General features: G+C 38.2%; 1 protein-coding gene across 2 annotated transcripts; it reads left to right on the forward strand.

Moving 5' to 3' along the window:
- Positions 1–5209: 5209 nt before the first annotated feature.
- LOC107499349 (lithostathine-like) lies at positions 5210–7423 on the forward strand. 2 transcript variants are annotated; one of them, XM_016123455.1, is made up of 5 exons: positions 5210–5285; positions 5864–5982; positions 6190–6327; positions 6949–7075; positions 7356–7423. In XM_016123455.1, the coding sequence occupies exons 1-5, from the start codon at positions 5210–5212 to the stop codon at positions 7421–7423; spliced, it is 528 nt and encodes a 175-aa protein (XP_015978941.1). The 2 variants fall into 2 exon arrangements, with proteins under 2 accessions (XP_015978941.1, XP_015978942.1); XM_016123456.1 differs by lacking the exon at positions 6190–6327.
- Positions 7424–11521: the final 4098 nt, after the last annotated feature.

Genomic DNA, 11521 nt, shown 5'->3' on the forward strand with positions numbered 1-11521 from the left:
GGGAAGATTTACTGAAGGAATGTGTCCTTTTAGTAATATGATTCTTCCCTGTTAATTTTTCATATATATACCAGTTGCCATGTTAAGTATTTTAAGCAAAGTGCTCCTCTCCCATATACAAATGGTATGTGTTACACAGATTAAGAAGGATCTCCTGAGAGGGGAAAAAAAAGAGCCAGTCCTCTTACACAGGACTTCTGCCCCATAACTGATAAATACCAGGTTCCAATTCTGGTAGTAAGCTATTAAGGTAACAACACCCAATGATCCCTGCTTCAGGGTATTTACACTCTTGTGCTTGTGTGATTCTAGGCCATATGAGATAAGGCTGATCCAAGTAACCAATAAGATATTGTAGAAATAACCATGTACAACATCTAAAGCTTTATTTTTTAAAAATACTTTCTTAGCCTTCAGTTATAGCTGACATGCAATATTATATTAGTTTCAAGTGTACAACATAGTGATTAGACATTTATATAACTTCTGAAGCAATCACCCTGGTAAATCCAGTATTCTTCTGACACCATGCCTGGTTATTAAAATAATATTGGCTATTTTGTAACTATTTTGTAACTACCAATTGTACCTCTTATTCCTTTACCTTTTTTTGTTCATCCACCCCAAGACTCCCTCCCATCTGGCAACCATCAAAATGTTCTCTGTATCTGAGTTTGTTTCTATTTTGTTTGTTCATTTTGTTTGTTCGTTTGTTCATCAGATTCCACATGTCAGTGGAATCATATAGCATTTGTCTTTCTCTGACTCACTCAATTCAGCATAATACCCTCTAGGTCCATCCATGTTGTTCAGATGGCAAGATTTCATTTTTTCTAGCTGAGTAATACTTCATTGTATGTAGATACTACCTCTTCTTTATCCATTTATCCACAGGTGGATACCCGGGATGCCTCTGTATCTTGATTATTGTAAATAATGCTGCAATGAACTTATGGAGTCCCATGTTCCTTCAAAGTAGTGTTTTGGCTTTCTTCGAACTAGGATACTGGGACCTTCTTTGTCTCTTGGTATAGCCTTTGTTTTAAAGTCTGTTTTGTCTGGTATAATTATCATTTATATACTCCAGGTTTTTTGTTTATTTGTTTCCATTTTTATGAAATGTATTTTTCCATCCCTTGACTTTCAGTCTGTACGTATCCTTTGATTAGAAGTGAGTCTCTTATGTAACATATGTAAGAGTCTTGTTTTCTTATCCATTCAGCTACACTATCTTTTGTTTAGAGCATTTAATCTTTTATACCTGAAGTATTGTTGATAGATATGTAGTTATTACCATTTTATTATCCATATTTTTTCTTTCTTTTTTCCTTCTTAAAGAAGTCCCTCTAACATTTCCTGTAATACTGGTTTAATGTTGATGAACTCCTTTAGCTTTTTCTTATGTGGAAAACTCTTTATCTGCCCTTCATTCTAAATGATCCTTGCTTTTCATCACTTTGAATATTTCCTGTCAATCCCTTCTGGCCTGCAAAGTTTCTGTTGAGGAATCTGCTGACAGTCTTCTGGTAGTACCCTTGTAGGTAAGTAACTGCTTTTCTCTTGCTGTTTTTAAGATTCTCTCTTTGTCTTTAACCTTTGGCATTTTAATTATTATGTGTCTTGGCATGGACCTCTTTGGGTTCATCTTGTTTAGGACTCTGCACTTCTTGGACTTGTATGTCTATTTCCTTGTCCAGATTAAGGAAGTTTTTGTCATTATTTTTTCAAATAGGTTTTCAATTCCTTGCTCTCTCTCTTCTCCTTTTGATACACCTATGATGCGAATTTTGTTACAGTTGATATTGTTGCAGAGGCCCCTTAAACTATCCTCTTTTTAGGGGAAGAGAGGTATTCTTTTTTCTTGTTGCTGTTCTAATTTAGTGTTTTCTGCTACCTTAAACAATATACTGTTCACTTATATTTTCTCGTCCTTTTAAAAATGAAAATTACACAGAACAAAATCTGTATTTTCATTTTTTTCCCTCCACATTATGTCTTTGAGGTTAAACCATAGTGATGTGTACAACTATGATGCACTCAATTTCACTGCTATAATGTATTTAATCACTAACTTAGAACAAAGAATATTTATCCACTTTTCTGTTAGGGGATTTTTGACTTATTTTTAGCTTTTTTGCCATTATGAATAACAATGCTGTGAACATTTCTGTATATACCACTTGGTGTACACATATGCAAGCAATAGATTCCTGGGAGTGGAATGATTGAGTATCAGGGTGAAATAAAATGCCACTTTTCCCAAAAGATTGTATCAATTTCCACTACCACCAGCAGAAATACAAAGCACTCATTGTTTTCAAACATTTGAAAAGTCAAACTTTCTTTTATGTCAAACTGTCGGGTGTATTTCATTTTTATTTTAATTTGAATATCGTTGATTGCTAATGAGGTCGACATGTTGTCACATATGTGTTAATCGCTTTGTTTCTTTAGCAAAATGCATGCTTTCGTTTTTTCCTTTCCTTTAATGAATGTGTTATTCTTTCTCTTGTTGACTTTTAACGTAAACATATTCTAGATATAACTCCTTTGTCAGTTATATACACCTAAAGCATTTTATTTGTGCATTACACATTTATTTTCCCAATTATTATCTCTGAATGAAGGGAGAACAAAATTATTGGAATATGAACACAAAGAGATTTAAATATATTAGTAGTTCTATATTTTTAAGTAGAATGATATGTATTTGAACTTTTACAAATATTTTAATCAAAATATGTCTTCCCTAATATTTCATGACAAACATTCCAACAAACCCAATGATTAAATAAATGAAGCTTTATGTATCCATCATTAAACAATAACAATAATCATTTCATGGCCTTTCATTTCATCTACATATTTCTGTTACTCTGACTACACTGGATTATTTTGAAGTAAATCCCAAACAACATAGTTCGACTGTAAATATTTTAATATGTATCTTAAATGAAAAGAGCACTTTAAATAATATAATTACAATATCATAATCACACTAAAAATATTTTTTAAGATTTTTAAATGTTCACCTTTAGTCAATTTTCTCAGACGTGTTTTTCCATTTTATTTGTTCAAATTAAGATCTAAACATGGCGCATACATTGTATTTGATTGCTAGATCTCTCATATGTTAAGAGTGTAATATTGTTTTATTTCCTTAAATTCATTTGCTGAGTCATTGTCCTATAGTTTCTCACCTTCTAGACTTTGCTGACTGTATTCCTGTGTTGTAACACGAAATCTGTCTGCATCCCCTATATCTCCTGGAAATTGGTAACTCAGCGTTAATCTGAGGTTCTCAAACAGTTTTGATCTTAACACACTTTTATATTCTTAAAAATATCAAAGACTCCAAAAAATTTTTATTTATGAGTTATTGATATATAAAGTAATGTTTATGTATGTATTACTCTAGATATTAATATTTTAAAATATTTATTTACAAATTAGCTTTAATCATTTCTGAAAAAAAATGTCAAAAAATGCCTGTCTGAGTTTGTTGTTCCATTTTTCAAGTAAGAATTGTGTTCTGTGAAAACTGGATTAAAAGCGTTACAAATGTTTTTTCTCAAGACAACCTTTATATTTTATTATACAGACTTTCCATTTAGTCATACAGAATATCAGAACTAAAAGAAATTTATCCAAGGTTTTAGATTTACTAAAATTATCTTTACTGTTTCATTAAGTTAATGAAAGACATTTTTACTTAGAAATGTCTTTTTTGTTTCTATGTACATCTTTTTTGTTCCTTGCAAGTGTACGGATATGAAAAATACAGGTCGATGCCACTGCCTTGATTATTGCTGAAACGCTAAAAATTTTATCCACTTTTGCTTTTGCCCCATCAGGCAAATATCAACACAGTCAAAAAGACAAAAAACACTTTAGTATAATTATGAAAATTCCAACTTCACAGTCCCCTGAAAATGTCTTGAATAACGTCAAGGGTCTGCAGATCACCACCTGAGAGTGCCCTGTGAGGTATCAAACTGCAAGCTCAGAACTGACCTAAACTACCAGGGAACTATTCCTCAGTGTTCCAGCGTGGCTGGGGACAGCAAGTGTGCTCCTCCGCTGTTCCTTACGTTCCTGGCGGGCCTGTCGACTTACAAGTTTGCTGCAGCAGCAGCTCTGAACCATCTCTTTCTCCCTTAACATTTGCAAATGTTCCCCTTTAGTCAACTGTCTCAGATGTGTTTTTCCGTTTGGCTTGTTCAAATTAGGTTCTTAACATCCTTCCCTTGATTTCGATCATTACTTTCCCCTCACCTCATACTTGATTCTTACCAATAATTCTAATTCCTATACTCGCACAATTTTTACTTATTGATTTGTTTTTCTTTAAATTTAAACACAAGGTGTAAAGAAAAAATACGTGCGTGCGCGAGCGTGTGTGTGTGTGTGTATACAGAAAAAATAAAACATTTATACATATGCCAGCAGGACTGAGTTCTTGGTAGATTGCTTAAAAATACACCCCTAACATTTTACTTATATATCCAATGTCACAATGTTTTCTAAGCTACGTACATCAGAATTTGTGTCATAGGCCACCTTCGTTCCCGGAAGTTTTTCAGTGCAAGCAATCTAGGCTTGGGAGGAGAAAGTCCACACTTCACCTGTTCCTCAGGAAAGTACTGGCCTGCTAACACGAAAGAGGTAACACCTGTGGTGGTTCCCCGGCATTGCCAGGAGGAGTCTACTCCCTGTGGCACAAATCTCCTTGAATTAATGCCAAGCCCTTCCCCATGATCCCTATGTCTCCACATTCTCATTATCCATTCTGTTGCCCCTCCCTCAGCTCCTCTTATAAAAGCCTAGTCTGTTCTGACTTGACCAACCATCTCAAGTACCTGCAAAATAGGTAAGTGGTGGTAAGTGCAAGCTGAGAGAAGATGAGATCCATGACAGGGAGTTAACTCACACATTTAAGAGAATGTTATAGGAGGATTTTAGTTATCAGAGAATATAGTAGTTCTGAGACTCAGGCAAGGCCATCCTGGGAGGTCTCAGGGTAGTAGGGTGTACAAGTTTTCCTTTTCTTTCCATAACTATAGAATGGGGTGAATATCAATCACCAAGATCAATTTATTCCTAGGAGACAAAAAAAGGACAAGAAGAAGAACAAAGGGCACTCTGCAAGCCTTCTCCCTGATCACACTTCTTTAATGATCTCTGATTGCTTCTTTAAGTCACAGGCACGATGCTGCCTTCCATGGCCCTCCCCAGCTTGTCCTGGATGCTGTTCTCCTGCCTGGTGCTCCTATCTCAGGTGCAAGGTGAGATGTCTCCACCTCTAGCACTGGGTTTCCTGTCAATGCTCAGGGCCAAAAGAGGAGGAAGCCTTCTGTGGGATGCATGTGGCAATGCTGAGGCATATGCTCACACAATGGAGCCGCATGAAACTCCTCCATCATCACGCCTCCCTTCGGGGTGACTCGTGGTGGGAGGCACCACAGTGTATCAAGAACATCAAAATGAGATAATTTCCATTCTGTCAGTGGACTCTAAATGATGCTGGTAAGGTAAAGAGAGAAAGCATGAAGGGTCAGTAACAAGATAAGGGGAAAGAGAATGATTGGAGGACCCAGTGTGGGAAAAGTCAGCTCACAGTGGGGAAGTATTGGACTTTTCTATAAAGGAGAAAGGTAGGAAGAAAAGAAATGGTCCTTCATTTAATGGGGCCGGTTCAAGATCAAGAAATCCTGAAAACGCTGACAATGGAGAGAGGTAGTCAGGAGTTTGGTGTCACTTCCCCAAGCATTGGCCTCATAGATATTTTCCAAGGTCGCCTTCCAACCCTAATTCTCACTCTTCCTTTCACTCCCTCCGTCTCCTTTATTTTCTTCCACCCCAGGTGAAGACATCAAGAAGGAAGTTGCCTCTCCACGGGGCAGCTGTCCCAAAGGCTCCTATGCCTTCCGTTCCTACTGCTATGCCTTGTTTACGACACCCAAATCCTGGAGTGATGCAGACGTGAGTAGATGCATTTGCAGTTACAGGTGCTACGGAAAGTTTCGCTAGAGACCAGAGAGAAAGGGGGTGGTCTCCATTCCCCAGATTTCCAGGGGCAAAAATGAGTACCCTCGGCTTTTGCAGACACACACTTCTCACCCAGCTAAGCCCCGTCCTTCCCCCAGTGACGTCTCAAGCTCCTCCTCAATCTCTCCCTTCCTCACCCAGATTGCCTGCCAGAAACGACCTTCTGGATTCCTAGTGTCTGTGCTCAGTGGGGCTGAGGCATCCTTCCTGGCTTCTCTGGTCAAGGTCAATTTGAACACCTACTCAAACATCTGGATTGGAATTCATGACCCCACACAGGTGCGAGAATATCTCTTCTCTGTTATCTCTTTAGCTTGTTACCCAGGCCTGCTCCCTGTCCCCCGTGCCTGCCCAAGAAATACCCTAGAGAACCCAAGAGCACAGAGATCTGGGGCGATATCTGGGAAAAAAGGAGGACCTTGAGGTTAGCCAAAGAGCTGAGTTTTGTAGTGGACCCCAGTCTCCCGTTGAAGCTAATTTGCCTCTTGTCAAGCTTTTTACACAATTGACACATGACACTTTATAATTCAGTTCTCTGAGCTGTACCGAGTCCACACATACTGTGCTGAGGAATTCTAAAGGGAGACGAGATGCATTTTCTGCTATAGAGCCGACATCGTTCTTGAGGTTCAGAGAGTTGTCACGAATGCACCGCTAATTGTTGCTCAGGCAGTAACACGTTACTCTGAGTGGTTCTTTGTGATTATCGGCTTTGGGGTTTGCCAATAGGAGCAAGGATTTAGGGAGAGTTGCCCAGAGGAGAGCTCCATGGCAACTCCTGGATGAGCAGACCAAATTCCATGATGCCAAGTAGGGGATCAGATATCCAGCTGAGGGGATCATGCAAAGAGAACTCTAATGGCCATTCAGCCTCGTCTGCCTCCATTCTCTTCTCTATAGGGCTATGAGCCCAACGCAGGTGGTTGGGAGTGGAGTAGTGACGATGTGCTGAATTACCTTGCCTGGGAGAGACATCCCTCCACCATCACAAACCCTGGCTACTGCGGGAGCCTGTCACAATGCTCAGGTGAGAAACAGGGAGCTACCTTCTGGCCAGCTTTTTCATTCCCTCGTTCGCCACTTCTGGGCCTGACCTTCAGGGAATCCTCCTGAGCTAGGAAATGCAATGTTGGCATGCCTTCTCCCAGCTCCTCTCCTCCTTTCTTTCTTTGAATCCACTTTCCCTGCAGTGGGGCCCTGGTGGAGATGAGGGAGGGGCTTTGAATCCATGGCAGAGTCTGAGGTGTCTGTCCTTTGCGTCACAAGCTCTACCAGCCCCATTTACTTGAACTCTTCTGTCTCTCCAGGATATCTCTCATGGAAAGATAACGACTGCAGTGAGAAGTTACCCTATATCTGCAAGTTCAAGAACTAGGTCAAGTGGGGGTCAGCGACCAGAATTTGGGATGCAGCTCATCATGAACGTGGGACCTCGTGAGAAGACCCACCTAGGGAAGGACTCTTCTCCCCACACCCCAAACCTGGCCTCTTCTTTCTAACCTCCCCGTCTCCTCAGCCTCATTTCAGTCTTTTTTACATTTCGTGGCCTAAGGTCTCAGAGAGTTATAATAAATATTTTATGCCATACCTGTGTTCTAATACTTTATGTCCTAGTCTCATGGCCAGACTCTGAGGAAGAAGTGCAAGTGGGAGGAAATCTAGGTCTTTTCCTTGTTCAGTTTTATCAGGCCCCCAGGGAAAATGACTAATGTATAGTCCTAACAGTGCACATGTGATGAGTACATAGGCCCTGTTTGTGGAGGATATGTGTTTGTGAAGAGAAAAACACTTTCTGTTACACTCTGCTGAGCCTTTCTCCTGATGGTGTGACACCAGGAGGCTTAGTGAGGCTAATGCTAGTACAATAGCACTTCTGAAATTATTTGCCTGATGGACCTATTATTATTTTCTTTTAATTGCAATGTACCTTGGACCATAATATTTTTATGAAAAAGAGTAAAAAAAAAAAAGATTACTTAGATTATGGTTACAATGCTGAAATGTGGGGCGTTAGAAGTCGTCACTCTTCTTTAAAACAAGAAAAAAATCTGAACAGTTTGAATACCAACAACTTGTCTTGGGCTAATAACCCTAAAATCTGCAGAGGCTCCAGAGTGCATAGAGCCCTTCTTATATCTGCTTACCCAGAACAGTAGCAGCTAGAGCCATAAACTCTTAGAAACATTAAGTGGTAATTTTGACAAGTTGCTGAAAGCCGAATGTAGATTATCTTTAAGTGAGAAGTTCCTGGATGTCACAGTTTTAGGGAGATTTCCACATTTTCATGAGTTTTACTTTTGGAACCCACCAGATTCTTATGAAGAGAAACATAACTATTTTGAAATCTATCCAGATAAAGACACCACAAGAAAAAAAACAGCATGTCAATGTCCCTGATAAATATAGATACAAAAATTCTTAGCAAAATATTAGCAAACTGATTTCAACAGAACATTAAATGGTTCATACACCATGATCAAGTGGGATTTATTTCTGGGATGTAAGGATGTTTCTTCATGTGCAAATCAATCAACATGATACACCGCATTAATAGACTAAAGGACAAAAATCCCGTGGTCATATCAATAGACACAAAAAATGTTTCCAGAATCTGTGGGACAACATTGTGCCTGTAGTTAACAATGAGGTATTGTACACTCAAAAATGTGTTAAGAGAAATAGATCTCATATTAAGTGCTGTTATCACAAAAAGAAAAACCCATAAATAAAAAACAGGACACAGGGAAACTTTCAGAGGTGATGAATATATTTATTACCTTGCTCGTGATAGCAACATGAGTGTGTACACATGTTCAAAATCCTAAATTATATACATTAATTATGTGTATTTTTTGTGTACTAATTAAACCTCAATAAAGCTGCGGTTGGTGGAAGAATATAATACCCAGCAACTGTGGGACACTCCTAGTGGCCAGATCTTGGTTATAATGCCATTCTCCAATAAAAGGAACAAGAGCTTCTTGAAGGAATGATTGAATCTAAGACAAGGATAAAAATATATAAAATGAGCCTAGAGCATTTTATTGTGCCATAAATTAAGGAAGTGTTTATGAAAATAAAAACCTGTTTTTGGGGTTATGTCAATTGGGTCACAGGAGCCAATTGAAAGAGCTCCCAGTGACCAAAGCTGGAACTATTTGAGCAACAAAATAAATTAAGTAGTATTGAATTATAACTCAAATAATAATGCAAATATTCATGAGTCAACATTGATAGTATTAATTATATATATACCATATAAGAAAAGACTAACATTTCATGCAGAAAAAAATTCAAATAATTAATGGAGCTCCTCCCCGATTCATGGAAACGGAGCATAATATCCCACAATTTAAGTGACTTCCTTCCAAAGAGTAAAGCATGGAAAGGTAGTAGAAAAAGAATAACTTAACTGTGGAGAAAACTAACAAACACACATCAGCCAGTTGATCAAGATCAACAGCAACAGTTCTAAGTCTTGATGATAATATGTAGCTTTGATATAATACGATGAGAATGATATTTTATTTCTGTGATCTTCCTCCCCAAAATACATAACCCCAGTCTAATCATGAGAATAAAATACAAACTCCAATAAAAGAGTATTATAAAAAATAACTGGCCAGTTTACTTCAAAACAGTCATAGTATCAAAAAGCAAGCAAAGTCTAAAGGACATTAGTAAAAATTAAGGAAATCTGAATAAAGCATGAGTTTTAATAATAATATATCAACATGGTTCATTCATTATAACAAGTACTATATCAATGCAAGATATTAATAATAGAGGAACTGGGTATGGGTTATATGGCAAGGCCCTGTATTACCATTGCAATAATTCTGTAAATCTAAAATTATTCTAAATTAAAGTTTTTTAAATGAATTGCTAAAAAACAAAAACATATATATTACAAGCCCATTTTTAAAAGTTTAAATTCCATAGACAAAACTAATTTATCAAATTGCTATAAAATTTTCTAAAATCTTACTCTTGTTCTCTGTTCTTACCTGAAAAGGCAACAAACAGTTTGAGAAGTAGTATCATTTCATAGACTACACAATTAGTTCCTTATCCCTATAGCTGCTGACTGGAATTATTTGCTGAGTAATTCTAGGAAAGGGTCTCAGTGGGTTTTCTGTCCTGTGGCCTGAAAACGTTCTGGCCTCAATCAGTACTAGAGCTGAGAAGATTTAATATCTGACAGGATTTCTATGAATATTTATTGATTTTTATTTCTGCTATACCTCTTCTTAGCTCTGTATCTATGGTACCCCTCATTCTTTAAGAGAAAGAAACTTTCAATGCCCCTTGTCCCTTCAAGGAGATCTTCAAACAACAGCAAGTATTAAAGCAATTGCTCCAAACTACTCCCTTCCATTCAGGTTTTCCTCATTCCAGCTTTGTTAATGCCCATGTCTGTTTTCCACTACTTCCAAAATTAAAATATACATAATGGCTCTCTTAGTTCTAAGACTCTATGCTGTGGTCTCCAACCTTTTCGGCACCGAGGATGGGTGCTCCTATGAGAATCTAATGCCTGATAACCTGAGGTGGAGCTGAGGCGGTGATGCTAGTGCTGGTGAGCGGCTACAAATACTGATGAAGCTTTGCTCATTGCCCGCCGCTCACCTCCTGCTGGGTGGCCCAGTTCCTAACAGGCCACTCATCTGTACTAGTCCACAGCCAGGGATTGGGGACCACTGCTCTCTAGTACGTGACATAAGACAAAAAGTGCTTGGTAAGGCATTAATTTAATTAATTAATTTATTTATTTACTTATTTATTTATGCCTACAGCACCTGGTATTCCTAGGTGGTCTCCTATCCAAGTACTAACCAGGCCCGACACTGCTTAGCTTCCAAGATCAGAAGATATAGAGCATGTTCAGGGTGGCAGATCCAGGAAGTATTTGATTGTGTGGTGATTTTTCTGGTACCCTCAGACTATACCACAAATGACCCTAAACTCATTTGTTCACTTAAACAGATTTAGGAGTGCACCATATGGTTATATGCTTGATTCAAATCATCATGCCTTTGAAATGACTGCAAGCCCAACTCTGCCTTCAAGAATAGCACATCACTACCACCACCCCCATCTAGCATAATGCTGACCACACAAACTTAAGTGCAAACATTTCCTAGTTTCCTTGATTTGCTAAGATAAACCATTGTTGGCTCTGATCTTGAATTTTTATTTCAGGTTACATTCAATCTCGGCATCTTCTGCTACTTTGCTTGATATATGACTTTGGTCTGGGTAGGGCTTTCCTTCCCTCCATTAGATGTGTCCCTGCTTCCTTACACCTACTGTATCAATTATGACATTTTTAGCTGTAATGGAATATCCCACCATAGGCAGCCTAAATAACACAGAGATTTATTGATTCACTTAAAAATTTAGGAAACAGGCTTTTTCAGGGTTCACCAGAAGCTCAGAGATGTCAATCAAGCTCAAAGATGACATCTCCATG

The sequence above is a fragment of the Rousettus aegyptiacus genome, unplaced genomic scaffold, assembly GCF_014176215.1.
Source record: "Rousettus aegyptiacus isolate mRouAeg1 unplaced genomic scaffold, mRouAeg1.p scaffold_m13_p_7, whole genome shotgun sequence".
NCBI classification, from domain to species: Eukaryota; Metazoa; Chordata; class Mammalia; order Chiroptera; family Pteropodidae; genus Rousettus; species Rousettus aegyptiacus.